This window comes from Semicossyphus pulcher, unplaced genomic scaffold (genome assembly GCF_022749685.1).
Source record: "Semicossyphus pulcher isolate SPU_LCO1_2020_fin unplaced genomic scaffold, fSemPul1.0.p SCAF_7, whole genome shotgun sequence".
In the NCBI taxonomy this organism is placed as follows: Eukaryota; Metazoa; Chordata; class Actinopteri; order Labriformes; family Labridae; genus Semicossyphus; species Semicossyphus pulcher.
In genome coordinates, this window is record NW_027211748.1 from 24,591,968 (window position 1) to 24,613,107 (window position 21,140).

Genomic DNA, 21,140 nt, shown 5'->3' on the forward strand with positions numbered 1-21,140 from the left:
AGTGGTTTGCAAAACTGTCTTTTACATTTTACATTTCCCCTAAATGTTGCCCCGTGCCACAGACCTGACTGGATTGAGCTTGAGTAGAGAAAGCAGGATCCTGCGCTCCTGTTGAGTTCGGTGCTGCATGAAGCATCAGGTGGTTTGTAATTCAAAATGAGGGACTGGTAGTAAAGAGGAAGCAAAACCATCAAACATGTCAAACATAAAAGCTAAAAATGAGAATGGAAAGAAGTTAGTTTGCAGAAAACCGACGTTTAAACTTAACTTCAAATATGTAAAGATATGAGATAAACAGATATTTGTAGGAGCATGAAAACACACTGACTGAGAAAACATCCGGACATAATGACATAAAACTTATATAACAAGTGTTGGGACTTACAGCTCTTTGATGGGAGCCGGATCTTATGGCTAGGTTTCTTCCCGAGAGCCGTCTCATTGTTCTTCTTTTTTTTTTTGTCAATTTATGCCAATAATTTATGAAACATGACCACAGAGATGCCAACAAAAAAACAACAAACGTGGCGGACAGTTATAATGTTGTTCACCGTCGGCACTACGTTGTGGTGACATGATTCCGCTGCACGTGACCTCGTATAGCGGAGTTGCAGTTGAAAAAAGCTGCCTGTGGTAATTTGGCATAAAGGGGAGTGGATCGAGGGCAGGCAGCGAAATTTGGACGGTTGTCACCTACGGCTCGGTTCCTGTCGTTGGCACCAAAGAGCCGTTCAAAAGAATCGGATCGTTTGTAGACTTCACAACACTAATGACAATGCAGAAGTTCATATTTGCTTTACGTCTACACGTAGCTACACAAGATGTTTGTGTATGCTGTTTGTTCATTATTGTTTCCCTAAAAAAAATTGTTAACAGAAGTTTTAACTTATTTCTATATTGAGAAATTTGCTTCTCCACATATTTTTGTAGATAAGATGTACAATAATGTAAAAAGATGTCTAGCACAGTTGATATAAACAGCGTCATGCTGGTAACACAGTGGTTAGATACATCTTTAGGATTATTCTCTTGTGTGGCATGAAAGTATTGAAATGCAGCTCATCTTAAAGTATCAAAACTCTGGCAAAACAATGATTCATATATTGTACCAATTGAAAAGCTTAACATGTTTACACAAGTGTTGATTTAAATTGATAAATATTTGCCTTCTGTTCATATTAATACTGTGCAAACAAGCAAATACAATATCTGCTCCTGGTGGCAAACATTGTCACTTGCAGTCTCAGCCTCATTCAGTTGCAAATAACTTTTTGAGCTTGAGCTGCTAAGGCTACGTTCAGACAGCGGGCAAATGTGGCCAAAATCAGTTTTTTTTTGTGGTGACGGCACATCAGTTTATACATAAAACCATAAACGCTGACTTCCACGGCACCCATGTTTAGTACATACGACAGCGTGCTGCGCGTAGCGATCTGTTGTGCATGCAGGTCAGTTCAGGACAGTGACCACTGGACACATTTTAACAGCCGAAGGAAAAAAAATCTGAGGATCTGAGCACTAAGGCTTGCAGTGTGAACGGAGACTAATGGACTTCAAACCAGCAAACTGATTTCACATCTGCCAAGATACAAAAATCCCCTGGTCACATCCCTGCAATAACACGTTTGACTTTACCCTTTGGCTGCACTAATCCCTCTTTTTCCCACTTAGAGGTACTGGAACTAAAATTTTAATATTAACATATTATCACTGTATCATGTTGCAATGTGTGACCTGACACATGTGAGTTGTGGGCAGGAAAAACTAAAACAGTCTAAGGCCGTCTGTGGAGCTGCACTGAGCTGCAGAATCGGGTGAATTTACCTGAATGTGTGTTTTTCATGGACATTTGTTTTAACTGCCCCAACAAAGTGACGTTTCTAAATCCTTTATCCTTTGTTTCCTTTACTGCTTGTGTTTTGTGGTGCCACATCCTGCCTCTGATCTTACCGTATGTCCCATAAGCTGCTTCTATAAGCATCTCCCAAATACCTCCCACCTGCTCCACAAAGGAAGTCAGCATCAGACGTACTTCATATTTGATATTCCTCCAGCTCGTTATAAGTGAAGTTTAAAAACATTGAGACCAAGATCTGAGATCTGTATTCATACGTCTGGTGCTTCAGTAGTCGTTAAAATGAGGAAGCTAAGAAATAGAAACAGCCTTCGGAAATCACAGTTCACAGTTCTGCTTCATTTATTTGCCCACTTAGGCCGATCTGGACGTCATCCTAGCGGGTGTGAAATATGTAACACCTCATTAACATCCTGATTTTTCCTACTTTTACCTGGGACACAGCTGATAATAACACTACCGTAATGGTATTCCATTGTGCTAATCACTTACACTGTAACAATTAACAACTCATTTTGTCTGGTGTAATGGAGTTACTACTGTGTTTTTGAATGTGGGCCATGTTTTATGTAAGGAGGGGATGACTCGTAACTTCCTCTACTGGAAAATGCTGCTCTCTGTTGTTAATAATAAGAGTGTTTGCTGGAAGTTGTTAAAAGTAATACTGGGAAATTTGTTAAATCCGTCACTTCTAAAGTGAAGTGGGCAAAGACGTTGAGGAAAAGGTAGGACAACACCAACATAGACTTTAAGCTGTATTGTAGGAACAGTTTGCTTTGAGCCTACGTGAATATAAGCGAGTGTGTCTGTGTGATGTGATTGAACCCCAGGTCCGCCTGACGTGGAGCAGCCCTGTGAACCCAGCCTGCAGGCCTGGAGTCCCGAGCTCAGCCTTTATGACACCAATGTGACGTCACCATGTCCCGACACGGAGGGCTGCACCCTCACACTGAGGTTCCTCCACCCGATTGTACCACACACGCTCACCCTCTGGGTCACGTACATCTCTTCGAGTAGGTTTCACTGCACAGCAGCTTTATTGCATCAGTTTGGTTTGTCGGATATAGACGAAAGCTGATTAGAAAGTACAACTGGAAATACTGTCGGTTCTAGAAAGAGTAGCAGAGTTATACGCAGAGCTGGCAGGAAACATATCTGAAAAGATGGAGCAACCACTAGAGAGAATCTGAGCAGAAACATCAGTCCGCTATGGGTTCGACTAAGCTCACTTCACTTCACAAGTGTGTGGCCAGTTGCAATTCTGTGTGCATAAAATAAATGTCTGATTAAAAAATGTGGTACTAATTTTTATATTCACTGAAGTAGAAGTGATACAGTTGTTTGCATGTTAGAAAAGAATAGAATATGTTCCAACATGGGTCATATGTTAGAATGCTTGTGCAGTTAGGGTTACTTAGCAAAGCATAGACAGCAAATGATGAAAATTCCCTGTATCCTCAAGCTTCGCTTTCGTTGAAAATACTTGCAGAATTTGATGTAACCGATGCCCCAAAGTCCTGAAATTTAAAAACTTTCAGTGGTAGACCGAACTTAATAGGCGTCAGTTGGTTTGGGATTCGCTTGTGCAGCCATAGCCTCAAAACATGAGCTTGCAAAAATTAGTAGATTACAACTTTATTCAGCAAATTGACCTTTTTACAGCTAACCACAATGACTTGGAAGAAATAGCTCATTGTACGGATATTCAAACACAAGGAGAATGCTCGGTCAAACCAGTCAACACATACCTTTGTCTATAAATACATGAATGACCACCAGACATAACCCTTGCTCATAGACTGTATGAATAATGGACGTAGCCACCGTGACGTCACCCAATGGGTCCTCGACTGCGTAAATGAAGCCGAAAAATGGCCGCTGCCATGTTGGTCTACTGGAGCCTGAAGTGACCAAATTTGGATGAGAGGGTGGTGCTGCAGAAAAGACTGGTTACAGTATCAGAGCTAAACAGTCTGTGTCTGTGGTTGATCCTTTAACTCGTGAATGAGCTAGTTTAACTTCGTGTTTCCCACAGAGGAGATTCTGTTTGTGACAGTGACTGACTGCAGGTGTTTATTTTATCAGACTAAAGAAGTAGCGGACTCTCCGCTCGCTCGCCCGGTGAGATAGAGGCGAGTGAACGACAAGTACCGATTTTCTCATCACTACGGTCCACCGTAAACTCTCCGGGGAAAAGCCAACAACTTCTGACTCCTATTTACTGGCCTACGATTAAATAAATGTTTGATAAACACTGAACAAGCTAACAAGCGAGATATAGCGAGCACAGTATACCTGCTACTTAATGCCAAAAATATATCAGTACAATGACACTATAATTTAACTCAGCGAAAAGCTGGAGCTCAGACTTCTTGCACGGCACGTTCCATAAATCCCACAGAGAGAGATTATGTGTCCAAACTTTGAATGAAAAAATCCCCAAAAGTCTCCAACAACACAAACAGGTGAAGTTAAGCTCAGTGTCTGTGTGTCTGTGTTGACGTCTAGCAGACAGCCAGCAGGATCCACCTGTCGATCAAGTGATCCGGCCCCTATGATTTAAGGCTTAATATAATTAAAACAGGTGTGTTATAAAAAAAAAAATCACCCCCCGTACAGTTATCTTGAACAGTAAATTAGCTTCTAATAACAAAACGGAGGAGAAAGGAACTGCAGGTTGCCGCTTACCCTTGCTACTATGTTAAACGTAAAAAACACGGTTGGACATTGAAGTTAAAAAAATAAATAACAGCTCTTTGTTTTTCCCTCTGACAGAAAACCCAGCTATAGCCAACATAGAGCTGATAACAGACACAGGGAAAAGCATTAACCTGGGACCCCAGCATGTCTTCTGTGACATGCCCCTCACACTGCGCCTCGACACTCACACCGCTGCCATCGCCGCGATAAAGCTCTGCACTTTTGATGAGAAGATGGAGATCGATGCTGCCATGTTGTCCTCAGGACCCGGCAGCCCGCTGTGCTCCAGCTGCAAACCTCTGCTTTACAGGATTCAACGGCTGCCACCCTTCGCCAGCAAAGCCACGACAGCTCAGACCCTGCAGACATTCACCGACAGGTAGATGATGAATGTTTTCAGGTGTTTGTTAATGTGTGTTTTTTGCAATCAAAGCATTTTTAATCAATTAGTCCTGTAAGGTTATCCTATACATTATAATAGTGACTCCAGTTTGTGAATAGACATATGAAATGGGTCAACAGCATAGACTGTATAAAAGAAGAGGACGCAGACTCTTTGGTTTTAAAAGTGAGGCCAATATGAAAGTTCATAAAACCTGCTTTAATTCTAATGGCCATCAGGGGGCAAAAAGAAGTCTGATTATACAGCTCTGGAAAAAAATGAAGATTTGTCTGTTAAGTCTCTATCTTTCGCCGAATGAGGTAACACAATGGTGATTGAAACTATGGCCCACTGATGAAAGCCTTTGCATTTGCAGTATTACAGACTGGGTGTCTGGCGACTTTCGCTGAAAAAATCACAAGCGCCGCTCCCGCAATTCCTTTTTATCACCATAGGTGCCGCCTAAGAGAATGAAACTCAGATCTTCAAGATTACAACTATAAGGAACATTTTGAGTGGTCTTAAGGTCTCAAATTTACAAGAAAATGGCCCAACTTCTCACCTGATTTACTACCTCAGTAAACATCTTGCTAATGAATTCATGCTTCAAATTGCTAATTCAAAGAAAGCCTCAATACAGAATGATTTTCATTTTGTCAATCACGTTCAAGTTTCAAGGTAAAGCAACAATAAGGCAGGATATGATTTAGGGTGTGGCCATATAGGCTGCATTCATTCTGCAGGTATGCATGCTCAATTCTGACTTTGGGCTCATATCAGTTTTGTGGGGTCACTGTTCATATCTATTTTAGAATAAGGTAAGATATAAATGTGAACAGAAAATGAGTTAAAAAAAGACACAAGTGCGCAAACAACAATAACAAAAGACGTCACATCCACTGACATTCGTTTTCCCTATAACATGGATGTCTCTCTGGCATTGGGACTTTGGATGTGCACAAACTTTTGTGCAAGTAAGCGACATCTCCATCAGAGATGGCAAAACAGACAAGAGGATTCGATTTTCTAACACACTTCGGCCTTCTAGTTTTGATTGGATAGCGTCATCTCCCCAAACAGCAGTCTTCTTCTTCTTGTTGTTCTTCTTTAGAATCACTCCTGGAAATGTGCATATTTCCAAGGCAACGTAGACCAATTCCAATTTGCGTGTTGCATGCGGGTCACACGTTTTGGATTCTGATTTAGTACCACATATTCAAGTAGCCAAGTTCCAAATTTAAAAACTGCAACATCATGCAACTTTTTGCTGTTCACACTGATTTGAAATAATCTGATCTGAGTCACACAGGGGGAAAAAATCTGAATTTGGACACTTTCAGCTTCAGTATGAATGCAGCCTTAGTGATTGACAAGTTGCTGGTTACTTCTGGCTCCAAAAGCCACAGACAAAATGCCAAACTCTAGAAAAAAAGGGCCTTGAATGAGCAGAAGTTCAAACAAAAGTGTGATAAAGTTGCTATTTTGTGGGAAGTCAGAAATTGAAAAAGTGAAAACTAACATGACACTTCTGGAAAAAGTAAAAGCCTCTGTTGAGTTGCCTTTTTCGTAGTGCAAAAGTTTAAAATCATGGACAATAATTAAAATATAAACAAGCATAAAACCCACGCATAGCGGCAAGAACAGCCTTCTTCAGGCTGTGCCAAACTCCAGGCTTCAAATGCTGGTCCACAAAACAAATAGGTGACATCACAGCAGCTACATCCACTTCTTTTATACAGGCTATGGTCAACGGACAACTATTTTGCAAGTGGCATTAGAGTTACCCAGAATGTGTTTATAGAGGCATTCTGTTTCATAAACCACGCTGTGCAGGAGGTAAACACAGGGCGTAATGGGAACTGACAGGTGTGTTGTTTTTCTGTCCAAACCACCGTAAAATACCCAGGACTCCATCTGAGGCCAGTCTGGCTTTCTCTCAGGTGTAGATGAATATTTATAACATTAAGGCTGGGCCAACTACTCATGCTGGGTACACACACACACATATACACACACTGCCATGCCAGACATCAGCAGCTCAGAGGAAAATAAGACCGAGGATGAAAAATAAGGTTATTTAGGGTCAACACTAAGTACAAGTTCCCCAGCATACCTCCATGTCTATGTGTGCGTCTTCAGATCTGCTAATCCACAGTTATCTGTCTCTCTCCAAAGTGTTTGGGTCTGTTTCTGTTTGAACAGCACAAAACACAAATGCTTCCAACATGGCGATGCTACGCTGCGGCTACTGATCCAAATCTCTTTCAACAAGCGTATATTCAATCAAAAGCATGCTCAAGTTTTCAGAGCTAAGTTGAATCGGTTGTACAGTGTCCTGTCTTGTATTGCGGCCCGTCCAAATAATCACTGGAATCCAAATGTAAAGCCACAAACCCTAAATCTCCTCGCTCTCATGATTTGTTGACCAACTCTTGCACAAAAAGCCGATAAGTACCTGCCAGGATTTGACAGTTGTCATGCACTTGGGGCTGATTTTAAAGCTCTGGCACTTTGAATATCTTAGGAGTTGTTGCTGTTGTACAGAACAGGGCAGATGTAAGGTGGACACCGCTTCAAAAACAGTTTATTTTTCAGGGAACACGTCTACTATGTTACACAAGCTGTGTCTAAGTGCAAAAAGATGTAAGAACCAGTGGGAATTGAGCTATGTGGGACTGAGGAGGGCAGAGAGGGGTTGATGCGAGGGGAAAACGGTGTTTGAGAGCAATGAGTTTGGAAAAGAAGAGAGAAGGATGAGAAGAGGAGGGAGCAAGGAGACAAAGAGAATTGGAAAAGATGAAGATAAACCTAAAGAGAGAAGAGGGAGGAAGAAGAAATGAAAGTTAGCAGAAGATACTGAGGGCGAGGAAAGGGACGAGGAAGGCTGAGAGGACAGAGGGAGACAACAGCTCTGCAGAGGTAAGCAAAGAAAGCAGAGGCACTTTTTTTTTTTCATTTTTTGAATATGAACCAAATGTGAGCAGCAGAGGCCATAAACACCAGTGACTGCTTGGATCTGGTCCTCAGCCGTTTCCTCCTGCTGAATTTGCACCACAGTTAGCACCGAGAGGAACACAGAGAGGGAGGCATGAGTGAAGGGGACCAGAGAGACTGCTTTGTTAATCAGAACCCTTCACATTGAAATGTTACTGTTCAATGAGATTACAATTTGTGGGGAAAAAAGTGCTTCAGACATCTTTATTAACAAGGTATTCTGTGGTTGTACATTGAAGGAAATCATTTTCAGACCAGTGAGTGAACTAAAGCTGCCCCCTTAAAGTCCACAACTTGTACCTTCAGTTGAGCAGTCGTCTGTTTACTTTCCAAACCAAGTTTTTTTTAAATGACCCTTCTGTGTTCCTCGTTCACAAGGTTTTAACCGAGAGCCAAACACTGGAAGAGGTCTTACCCTGTTCAAAACAAACAGACCTGTTACACAAAACCTGGAAAAACGCTACATAAAGCAGTTTCACATTAATGACCTTTGTCTCTTCGACGCTCGTCTTTGGCCGACACAGGACGTCAGGATTGGGAGAGTGCTGAGCTGCTGCTAGCCTATTTGTGGGTGCTCTTTTTGTTTAGGTTTCCTTAAGTGTTGTGTTCACAAGTTTTTTACATCTGTTTGCATAAAACAAAACTAAATAAAACACTGACTACAAAAGTTTCACGTTAAAATCAGTGTCTCTTTGACGATCCTCTGCTGGGCTTTGTGGCCTCGAGCCAAGCTGCAGTTTACTAAAGCTCACTAGCCGACAAAATTCCTTCATTCAGTTAAATGGTATATATTCGACAATGACAGGGTTAAAGTAATAATCTCGAAGATTTTCATGTAAATAAATGTCTGTTTAGTCACTATCTATCGCCGAATGAGGTAACACAATGGTAATTGAGCCTATGGCCCACTGATGAAAGCCTTTGCAGTATCACAGACTGGGTGTCTGGCGAGACTTTCACGGAAAAAATCACAAGCGGCGCCCAGTTAGTGACGCGTTTTCCATCAGCCAGCGGTGGTTTGTCTGCCAGAGAGGGTAGCCGGAGCTAAGCGGCTGCTTTTCCGGAGTAAACAGTAATCTACTATGGCTGAACAAACAAAGAAAAGATGGATGACTACAGATACAACTTGAAAAATAACTGAAAATCCAAAGAAAAAGAAACAAACTCGACGCTCAGATGAAGCAAACAGTCTAAAATGAAAAGCGACCGTCAGCCAGGAAAATCAAGAGTTACAACCGGAGCCAACCGTGGACGTCACACATGCAACACTGTCTGGATATCTGGGAAGTGTGCTCCAACAATTACCGTTTATCACCACAGGTGCCGTCAAAGAGAACGAAAATGAGATATTTGAGATTACAACTTTAACTTAAAAAAAAATGAGAAGGTAGTTGCCGGGTTCTTATGGAAAACTCAGAGTGTTGGTGTCTGCTGGCAGTTTTTTGATTGATTTTCTGATAGTTATAAAGGTTTATTTTCACTCAGATCTCATTGGCTGCTTAATAAGACATTTGATATCATTTAAGCATATTTACTATTTATAGCCACACATCCAGAGGCTTTAACTTGAACCCAACCCAAACCGGTCATCTTTTGCATGCTTAACCTGATCTCAACCTAAGCCCTAACCCCAGTGTTTAGTACTGCAGTAAGGGAAATAACATTATTACAGGAGGGAAACACCATCTGATGGGGAAACAGACTTTAACACAACACCAGCCATCACAGAGAAGAGGGGGAAGCAATATTGTTTAAATATGTGTATAATGGCTCACCTTTCCAGACATCCTCCTGGAAGGCAGACACAGTGTTGCACTCAGTAGTTCATCACGCCTCAAACGGTTGTGTAACAAATGAAGAAGGAAAGATTGAAACAAAAGCTTAAACCTTGGCTCTTTTCTCACTGCCTCACAGCCGGCCAATCGCTGTGTGAAGTGGGTGAGAATGTCAGATTGTTGCTTTCAAAAAGTTACATAAACGGTCGGACGCGGCCTCCTTGGAAAGGTGAGCTGGCAGGGCGTTTTGAAAGCTATTGATTGACCGACGTAACCATCCAAGTACTTGACAAATGGTTAAACAGCATCTTGAACCCCCTCGCCCCACATGGAAGGGTGGTCTGGGTCTGACAATTTTTATGACTTTTGGAAACCATCATGCAAACCTCATGCTGCATAAACAAGGTGAGAGGAGGAGTATACGCCTGCAGTATTTGAGCTTCTCAGTTGCTCTTTTTTTATATTCTTTAACAACTAGTTCACTTTTTTGTCTATGACACCATAGATGCTGTTGAAGAAAGACTTTCCCAAAGTTTGTGCCATTATTTCCATTTTGTAGATTTATTCCCAACTGACTCTTTGACTGCAGATTAACCTTCGGAGACTGTTTGGAAAGATTGAAAAAAAACACATTTGTCCTCAGACATGGTTGCATAAAACTCTTTTCAAGAATATCCAAGCATTTAAATATTTTTGTGTTGCCTTGTTGCATAAGCATCCTGTTTTGTTTGGATTACATTTCCATTTTTATTTTCTTTCTTAACTGTTAAATATCAACATTTGTTACCCTCCTGGCAATGAGTCTAATCTGTAGTCACATTTCTGGTAGATTTAAAGGGAATTTTCTACCATGTAAGTATGCAGTCAGCTCATCCTTAAAGTAATAATCTTGAAGATTTTCATTTAAATAAATGTCTGTTAAGTCACTATCTATCGCCGAATGAGGTAACACAATCGTGACTGAGCCTATGGCCCGCTGATGAAAGCCTTTGCATTTGCAGTATTACAGACTGGGTGTCTGTGGCGACTTTAGCAGAAAAATTCACAAGCGGCGCCCAGTAACTGACGCGTTTTCCATCAGCCAGCAGTGGTTGGTCTGCCAGAGAGGGTAGGCGGAGCTAAGCGGCTGCTTTTCCGCTCTCTGCAAGTGTTGCGAGTAAACAGTAATCTACTATAGCTGAACAAACAAAGTAAAGATCGATGACCGTCAGCGAGGAAAATCAAGAGTTACAACCGGAGCCAACCGTGGACGTCACACATGCAACACTGTCTGGATTTCTGGGAAGTGTGCTCCCGCAATTACCGTTTATCACCATAGGTGCCGCCAAAGAGAACGAAAGTTCAACATTATAACTTCAAAAAACAAACATTGCTTAATGATTTTTGTTATTGTTTGTTGTTTAAAGCTTCTGTGAGGAACTTTTGTTTAGTGTCGATCTTGGCGACCCCTGTGGACAAAATGGCACCTCTTATCTCTTTGCTTATCTTGTCCCATACATAACTCCCCCTGCACTCTGTAGACAGTCAAACCTATCACTCACACTGAATCCTTTTTCTGGAAAATGTAAATAAAGACGTCTCCTGTTTGCGTGCTGTTAAGCGCCTGGTCTGACTCAGACCCAACTAGCAAAGGTAACAGCCATTAAAAATGTAGAAATCTGGTCACTGATGGTCTTGTTTTCTTCTGTAGGTCACATAGAATCATCAGTAATTTCAGTCTGTTTCATAACCAGCTAGAAGCTCCTCAGGTAGGGAGTGGAGCACTGCAAATGGAAAGAAGATGACCTAAACCTCACCATAATTATCATGAGGTAATGAGAAAGCTCTGAGAGCAGAGGGGAAGAGAGCTGTGACAGAAGCTCGGAGGATTCGTCCAGATATAGATACAGTACAGATGAATAGGCGAGGGTGGAGTTTTTCAATTCTTCATTTCCTCCTCTGATCCATAATTAATAAAGGAAATGTGTACAGTCTGGAGAAACCTGACAGACCTGAGTGATTTGTGCTTGTGCTGCTGCATACAGAAGCAGTAGGTCTGTGCTGGGCAAACAGGGAGGGGGCTCTTTTTATAGACAGAGCCCACCAAAACAGATCAATAGTTCCGACACTGGAGCCAAGGTATCTTTACACCACTTCCTGCTGTGGGGCTTAAAGGTCACTGGATACTGCAAGGTTATAAGATAGAAGCCACCGCAATTGCAACTTCCACTTTATTGCTGCAGTCTCATTACCCATCGTTGGAAGAATCCATCAGGTTCATGCTGAATTGATTTGCTGGGGGACATACTGCAAATACAGTACTTCCTCTCTTCATAGCACAAAGTAAAGAATGGTATTTGAAGGAAATTGCACTACGCTGGCACCAATAACCACAATAGTTTGTCCTTATTTTGTTTTGAATGAGTCATCATTTGTACCGATCAACAAGCCTGCGAAGGTCAGTTCGAACCACAGAGCAGTAAAACCTTGTTTACTGCTACTTGGAAGAACATGACAAACTGTGGACTTTTATTAAACCATTTTATTTTGCCAACAAAATACAGTTTTAAGCAATCATGAAACCATTTTCCCTCTGATCTCCTCCTCTCCTCTCCAGCTCGGTAAAGAAGGGAGTCAAGTACCAGTACATGATCCAGGTGGAGGCAGACGGTCTCCTCAGTGATCCCTCCCCACCTCTGGTCTACACACATGGGCAGCCCTACTGTGGAGACGGCCTCATACAGGGGTTTGTGTCATGCCTGATGGTAACACGTTGATCATTAATATTTTAATGTGGGTGATGATGATGATGATTGGTTTTCTGTAGGTTAGAGGAGTGTGACGACAGAAATCTGTTGGATGGTGACGGCTGCTCTAAGAAATGCATCAAGGAGACGGGTTTCAACTGTATTGGTGAGTCTCATTCACTCCAGTTCAGAAAGAAATGTCTCTAGTTTATATTGTGCCCAAACCATAGACTGTATAAAAAGATGGACGACATGACAGCTCCCTAAAAGTGAAGCCAAACCCTCTCTATTGCCCCCTGCTGACTGGCTGCAGTATAGGTCATAAAGCCTGCCTCCTCCATGTTAACTGATGGGACATGAGTCAAACTATAAAATCAAAATACACGTCAAATACATTTTTCTCAAACATGGTTTCTGTCATTATAGTTAGTTCTTATCATGCTGACTTACGTCCAAGTGTTAATTTTTCGGACAAGTTTATTTTAAATTAGTTATTTGATGCTGTAAAAATGATGATTGACAGCTCAGTTGACAAATACGGCTCCTGCAGCCGTTCAGTTCCTGATTAGCAGAGCGGAGGACGAACGGCGAGAGGAAACGAAACAAAAACAATCACTACAGTCATTGAAGTTTTCATACCTGTGAACGTTAACCTCAGACGGACACAAAGAAGCTGTTCTGCTGTTAAACACGCCGGTGAGCAAGATCCTTGCTGCTTTATCGGTAAGTTAAGTGTGTGTTTTGGTTAGCAGAAGTGGCTATGGCAGCGCCACTCGCCGATCTCTACTGCACAGACTCTGGCTCCAAATGACGTCACCATTGCAAGATGGCAGCGCCTATCACAGGGGCTATTTTGGCATCACTTTCGTACAATGGGAGCAGATGGAGACGCGTCGTCCATCTATATATACAGTCATTGGTCCAAACACACACACACACACACACACACACAGTATTAAGCTGACAGGATGTTGAGCAGTGGGGTTTCTTTCAAAACAATGGCAACACCATATAAAGTTTTAGTGTGTTAGAGCAGTCACTTAATAGCCTGATCTCTCTCATTTGTGCACGCAGCAGTGTGAAGAAAAAAACATCAAGTCAATCAAGTTTAATTTACAAGACATAAAAGCTTCTGGCTTGAACAGATTCCACAAACCATTACTGTAGCATCACCGCAACATAAGAGGAAACAGATGACCTGACGGGCAAACTTAAGTCCTTGGTTTACTTAGTCCAAAATCCTGTTTGGATATCTAAAGCCTCTTGACATTAGGAACACTTCAAGTCCACTGTTCAGTCTTAGGAATATGTCAGGCATGTGTTTGATTTGATCGATGCAGGCCTGGGCTTTAGAATAAATGAAGTTTCTTGATTTTAATCAAAGATCATGTTGTGGTTTTGGATCAGACTCACAATAATCAGCTCACACTAACAGTTGTGTTTTAGATGTTTCTGCCATTTTTGATTTTATTTATCATCAAACAGCATCTATGAGAGTCAGCCAGCGCTCCTCAGTGAGAGAGATGATAACCAGCTATGAAAGCCTTTGCTTCTGACAGCTGTTGTACAATGACCCAATGGCTCAGCAATGTGACTGCGGGCCACCTTGTAGCTCTAAATGCCACAATCAAATCTTGTCATTTCTTGGCAACTTTGTTTCTTTTTTACCCAATAAGAAGCTTAGAATAATAAAAGATCAGCTGTGGTTAGGGTTTTGGCCAGGTTAACATTTGGTGAGGTTTTGGCAAAAATGCAGAATTTGCTCTTAGAATCAACAAGCAAAGATTTATGGTAAGATGAGAAACATTAAGAAACATTTGTGTGGCTCAGTGACTCATGTGGCTGCCAGAAAACATCTTGGTGGGACTTTCAAGATTTAGTCACCGAAAAGAAATTCACCTGTTTTGAATTTAGAAATTTTAAGCCCAGTTTGACCCCAGTTTGTATTTTATCCTTGTTTATGTTTTTATTCGGGGCTGCTTGTTGGTGCAGTGGTTAGCGCTGTTTCCTCACAGCTAGAAGGTTCCTGGTTCGGACGAAGTGGGCCTTTCTGTGTGGAGTCTCTCTCCGGGTACTTCCTCCCACAGTCCAAAGACATGCTCGTTAGGTTCACTGGTGACTCTAAATTGCCCGTAGGTGTGAGTGTGAGCGTAAAAGATCTGTATGTCTTTATGTGTCAGCACTATGATTGACTAGTGACCAATCCAGGGCGTACCTCAGCCCTCGCACAACGACAGCTGGATTAGGCTCCAGCCCCCGCAACCCTGAACAGGATAAGCGGTAGAGATAATGGATGGATGGATGTTTTAATCCAACCTATGTCCAAATGAACATACAGTGCCATTTGCAGTGATATTAATGCTAAATAACCGAATATATAAAAAGTATTGGAATCCTTTTGAATAGCATCCCCTGCAGTGTTTACCCGTGAGACCAGGGCGAATGTTTCTCCGTTAACCCTGGGTCAGGTGGTTAAATAAGCAGCAAAAAGTACCAAAAACATGCAGCATAACAGGGCAAAAGACAAACAAAGAAGCCACAGAGAGCGGCCTCACGGTTTGTGATTCCACCACAGGACGACAATACTTTGTGTCTGCACCCTCGCCCTGTCTGAAGCATGCAGACAGGCCACAACAGAAGCACGAAAACACAACATGGAGAGGGGTTTACCCAAAACACTCCATTGAAAGCAGAAGGCTGAATAACATGTGTTTTCTCTGCTTGATATTAGGCAAACACATTCAAAATATGAGCGCACTGAGAACACAAGCCTAATGCTAATCTACAACGACACCGTAGCGTCAGACGAACGTGTGCGACACATAAGCGTCACGGCAGCATCTATTTTGCAATCAACACCGGCTAAGTTGAATAAGTACGGCTTATTTATTTCACAAATATTCTACTAATTTGCCAACAAGAGGTCAGTAGAGACGAGACAGTATGTTCGATGTTTCCTTTTTAGGCCATGCATTGTTTCCACGAGCAGCTGGGTGGTAGTTAGTCATGTGTGGTGTTAAGGTTTGTTGGGATACAACTCCATCTTCCAGTGAATTTATCTGTCAGGGGGAAACCAGCAGAGACTAACCCCCACCACCACCACCAGCACTCGCCATGCCGTGACTGAAGCTATTACATCTCTTATTTTACAATAAAAGACATCATGACTAGGAAGGAAAACAATTTGGCAAAAACAGGTTTCTACAAATTGCAACACTTAAAACCAATTATTCAGTTTTACTTCTTAGTCATAGACAGAATATTTGTTTTGGTTTTCTTGCCACAGTTGCTTGACCCATTTAACTCCGACTATGCTGAATTGTCTTGCTCCTGCTCTGTTCTTTTCACTGTTAGCCATAGTTCTGCAGTGACCACACGTAGTGCTTTTATAGTCATCACATCGCAGACACGGCACGGTCAAGCTGCATCTGTTAAAGAAGTGCTGCTTTGTTTTTATAGATTCCTCCGATTTTTAATTTAATTTTTGAACTGCCTGATTAAATAAAGGTTAAATTGCACAATATGATTACAGCATGCAGACTGTAAATAAGGAACAGATGGTCTTAATAGTTAAGTCAAGGATTGTCAAGTAGTTCTCCTTTGTGAGGTTTGATAAATACACAAGCTTGGATTTGAAAAGACTTGATCATTTTCACAGGTGTTGTCAAATAAAGAGCGGGGTGTTTGGTGAGTTCACTCACTGTAGTGCTGCCAAATGAACTCGGGATGACAAGATGCTGTTGAATTGTCTCTGACTAATTTGCCTTTTATCAGAAACATGTTTCCGTCGACTAATTGAAGCCAATTGTGCAGCGCTGACTCTCTGACACGGCTCTGTCTGTCTGCCTTCTGCAGCTGTCCACATGTTAATGAAGCCAAACTTCTGAAGTGCCTGATGTTTGCCGCCTTTTTTTATGAATAGCTGCCGCATTACAGGCTGTTGTTCCGCTGATACTTCCCACTCTTCTTCTGCTGTAGCACATGATGTCTACATTCATTTCTCGTAGCTCAGAGGTAACTGTGTTACGGGAAGTCAAAGACTCAAATAACATTAATTACATCCTTAGTTCAGTCAAAAAATTACATTTTGGCTCAGTCATACTGCAGCACCTATTAGCCAAGGTGCACATTCCATTAACCTTGATCAGATTTTACCGTAATCATTTGAGCTTTTGTTTTAAAAGGCACTTTGGAAAAGAGTCAGACTCAGAAGCTTGCTGCCAGAAAACGTACACTAAATGACTAATCAATCCAAATGAGTCTATGAAAACTCATTCAACATTCACTACTGTGTTGTTATGCTTTCAAGTGGCCTTGGAATGACTTTTGACAGTTCTTTGTAGGGCTGCAAGATATTGAAGAAAACTGACTTTGCAATAACTTTTTGTTCTGCGAGATTTATTGCGATTTTTGAAAAATACAGGAAATTATACCAGATAAATGCAGTTTGTTTTCATGCCTCAGTGACAGGAAACAAAAGCTCAGCGTCTCCCACTTCCTGTCTGCAAACACAACCTCACGCCGTGTGTGCGCTGCAGGTGTAGCCGCTCAAAGTGAACACTCTGCGGCACGTCCGCTCTGTGAACGATCCATTAACGTAGCCACAGCATTAACGACATGATCTGTGATGACAGCAGCGTTCGTGCTTGTTTACAGTTTTTAGGCAGGTGACACTTTTTTTTTTTACACTGCCAGTTCAAGGCAGGATTATTACGCCTCTGTTACGTTTCTTCTTCTATGTAGAACGCACAGAGGCGGAACGGTGGGGCGAAGTTGTTCCGCCTCTGAGCCGGCATCGGAGGTAGTAACAGAGGCGAAACGGCGTTGGTGTAAACGGCAGAGCCGGCAGGGCGGAACAGCACCGTATGTGTGTTTACACCTCGCGAACATTTTGCTTCTGCTACACCAGAACGTTATTTAAAAACACATACTGGGGCGGCTTTACGCTGGCGTTGCTTGGTAAAATGATTAAGCTGGCAGGAGGACGGAGCTTCGTTACGGCACTGAGGCGGAACCGCAGTGTAAAAAAGGCTAAAGACTTTGCAGCACAGTGGTCAGTTCTCTGTGTGCTCTGGTGAAGAGCTGCACTAATGTGATATCAGAGTTTTCCTGTAGATTAGTCATGGAAAACCTGAAACTGGCGAGTTTTCTTTTGGAACGAGCAGCAATAAAGTAGCAGCTTGACGTGTTTCACTTAATATGCTTCACTATCACATGTCCTGCGAGGAGACTATTGCACATGCGCACATCACAATTGCGATCGTTAAACGATATATCATGCAGCCCTACTTCCTTGTAACACATAACGCTGCTGTTGTCACATGGTGACTTATAGATACCTGGGGCCCATTGATGGATTTTTGGGGAATAAACTAACTGTCCAAGTTACATATTATGCTCTCTTACTGCCTATTAGCATCGTAGAATTATTATGATCTACAATAATTAATTGAAGTCAAAGTTCATTTCATGCCATAATTTACAGCCTGCTGACAGCACAGAGAGTAAGATAAGGTTGTATTTGACGTGACTCACATTAAAAGTGGCCAAAGAAAATAAAAAAATACATTTGCTCAGATTTGGTTCACTGACAAATACATTTGGATGGGGGTCTAACAGTGGGGGATGAGTGTATGTGCTGCCAGAATAAGAATCCAGGTTTAATATTCTTTCATAAATTCTGTTCTTTCACTCTCCTCTCCATCCCCCAAGGTGAACCCAGTCAGTGTTATGTGTTTGACGGCGACGGTGTGTGTGAGGAGTTTGAGCGGAGCTCCAGTGTGCAGGACTGCGGTTACTTCACACCTCTGGGCTACACAGACCAGTGGGCTTCCACTGCCACTGCTTCTCACCAGGACCCCAACCGCTGTCCCGCCCAGGCTGCCACCGGGGAGCCATCACTCACCAAGGTATTTAATATGAATCTAGTACACTTGAATATGTTCAAATGTGCTGCTCTTATTCCCACATAAACACACATTGTAATTCTAGTGTAACTTCACTTAAACTGGCCTCCTGTATGAAACCCTCACGTTAGACTGCAAAGCTGTTCATGATGTGGCACATTGATCTCTGCAACCTCGTTCTCCTGTCCACTCGTCTCTTCTAGCTTACCCATCCTCAATTCCCCCCACATGCATCGATGGATGACAGAGCCTTCTGCTGCAGTGTCACCCACTTTCAATATCTGGAACTTTACGTCACGTAAAAGGCCTGGACATATAAATATATTTTATTAAAGTTGTAATCTTGAAGATAAACGGTAATTGTGATAGCACACTTCCCAGATATCCAGACAGTGTCACATGTGTGACGTCCACGGTTGGCTCCGGTTGTAACTCTTGATTTTCCTCGCTAACGGTCGCTTTCCTTTTTAGACTGTTTGCCTCCATCTGAGCGTTGTATCTGTAGTCATCCATCTTTTCTTTGTTTGTTCAGCCATAGTAGATTACTGTTTACTCGCAACACTTGCAGAGAGCGGAAAAGCAGCCGCTTAGCTCCGCCTACCCTCTCTGGCAGACCAACCACTGCTGGCTGATGGAAAATGCGTCACTAACTGGGCTCCTCTTGTTTTTTTTTCTGCTGAAGTCGCCAAAGACACCCAGTCTGTAATACTGCAAATGCAAAGGCTTTCATCAGTGGGCCATAGGCTCAATCACCATTGTGTTCAATACCTTATTCAGCAATAGATAGTGACTTAACAGACATTTATTTAATGAAAATCTTTTTGTTACTTTAAGAACCAAAATAATTAATCCAGCATCACTTCATGAGCATGCAGAAAGTGTGTATTTGGTAAGAACACAACTTCTATTCAAGTTACAAAATTCAACATGGAGCATAATTTCTTCCTCACTCCTGAGTTTAACCGCATTTCTTTCCAGGGCTAACACTGGTGACTGGAAGCTATGTTACAACAGTCATTTAAATGAATATTTCTCTCAGCCCGTGGTTACACAAACAACAGGTTCACATAAGACCCCATGGTTCCACTTAAGCAGCATTCCCCAAAGAATAAACAAGCATTATTCCCCGGTTCACAGTCAGTACTCAGGACAGTTCTCCTTCCCTCTCACCACGCTTTGCTATCTTGTGCTAACTGGCCACTTTATTTAACATTCAGAAATATGGATCAGAGTATTTGGGAGTCCAAAACATGTCAAAGGGGGTTAAAAAGAGGTAACAACACTCTCAAAGTAACACAGACGAACACTAACTGGTAAGGTCAAGCCTGGAGAAAAAGGGCTTTGCACATGACTTTGGAGATATCTTGGCAGGACTTTCTATATGACATCTTTCTTTTACAACTTAAGTCGTACATCATTCCTCTTTAAGCTCTGACATCTCCCATAAAATGTCAGCCTTTACACGAGGTCTCTCAGGTCCAATATTGCTTGTAAATTATGTCACAATTTTAGAAATGTGCTGACATCAGCATGAAGCATAAGCAAAAAAAAAAGAAGATTTCACACAACATGATCTTAGCCACTTTTATTGTGCAAGGATTGCTGGTGTCAGAAACGCTCATTTCAGTATCATAGAAGTGGCAAACCTCCTGGGATTCTTCACGCTGCAGCGTCTGTACGAGGGAAGGTGCAATAAATAACAGAAATCAAAGTGTCATGAATAACGTCACCACGGCCTTTCAACGACTTCAGTGCCAGACAATCCGGACTCTTCTCAAGAGCACAATAGAAATTATGAAATTTGTACAAAATTCAGATTAAACGGACCTTTCTTTTTTTCCATCAAGTGGAAAATGTGACAACGCCACAAATTAGATATGCCAATAAATCCAGTGGGAGAAATAGGTATTGGATACAATACAAGGTCAGTTAGGGTCTAGATTCCTTTTGGATTATTAAAGAGCAGCTCCAGTCATGTTTTAAGACATATAAAATGCTCTGCTTGAAATAATAGATTGTCTGATATGTTTCTTCTGCAAGAATCCAGAATCTGCATAGGCCCCGCCCACTATGCAAACCGCCAAAGAAAACACGTCCCTGCCATCGTTTAATGTAGTAATTAGAAGTAGTAATGTTAATGATAGTAGTCAGTCGTGAGTTTGCAAAAATTACGATGATGGTTACAGCTGGCTCGCGCATCGCCGAAGTGGTTGCCATAGGTTACACAAAATGATATGCAGAGCATCACCCCGTCCATTAACGGGATTGGCTCCTTAGGTTTGTGATGTCTCAAACCTGCCAATCTGAAAACGTGTTGTTCAGCCTGTCCTTGGTGCACTGCAGTTTAAAAGCAGACAGGCCCAGCCATGGAGATGACTGCTTATGTTGTCCCTGATATGTCTTGAAAAACACCACATGGAGATGTTTACAAGGTTAAACACTTGACTTTCACTGGAGGGGGGTCTTTAAACACATATCAAAAACAAGAATACTTATAATTACTTTTTGTCTCAAAGCATTGTGTGTTTTCCCTCATTCTGTGTGAAGCTCTGCAGGTATCAGCACCTTGACGTGAGCGACAAGAAGCCCAACGACGCCTGGTTCCCCTGCACAGCCCAGTCGGACACAAGCAATAACTTGGAACATTCAATCTGGCTAAAGGTGCGTGTGTGTGCGTGTGTATGTGTGTGTGTGTGTGTGTGTGTGTGCTTACTTTTCTGTATTTGCTTCCCCCTCCCCTGATTGACTGTGGGTGGCTCCTCTGGCTTCAACAACTTCCAGTACTTTCCAATAATTTGAAAA

General features: G+C 42.1%; 1 protein-coding gene across 1 annotated transcript in view; it reads left to right on the top strand.

The window, feature by feature from the left end:
• Nucleotides 1–21,140, top strand: part of pappa2 (pappalysin 2) — a 92,028-nt gene that overhangs the window by 29,926 nt on the left and 40,962 nt on the right. Inside the window, exons 10-15 of the mRNA XM_069684860.1 lie at nucleotides 2,686–2,868; nucleotides 4,631–4,934; nucleotides 12,303–12,431; nucleotides 12,513–12,598; nucleotides 18,145–18,341; nucleotides 20,886–20,999. Coding sequence (XP_069540961.1) covers nucleotides 2,686–2,868; nucleotides 4,631–4,934; nucleotides 12,303–12,431; nucleotides 12,513–12,598; nucleotides 18,145–18,341; nucleotides 20,886–20,999 — 1,013 coding nt within the window. The remainder of the gene's footprint in view (nucleotides 1–2,685; nucleotides 2,869–4,630; nucleotides 4,935–12,302; nucleotides 12,432–12,512; nucleotides 12,599–18,144; nucleotides 18,342–20,885; nucleotides 21,000–21,140) is intronic.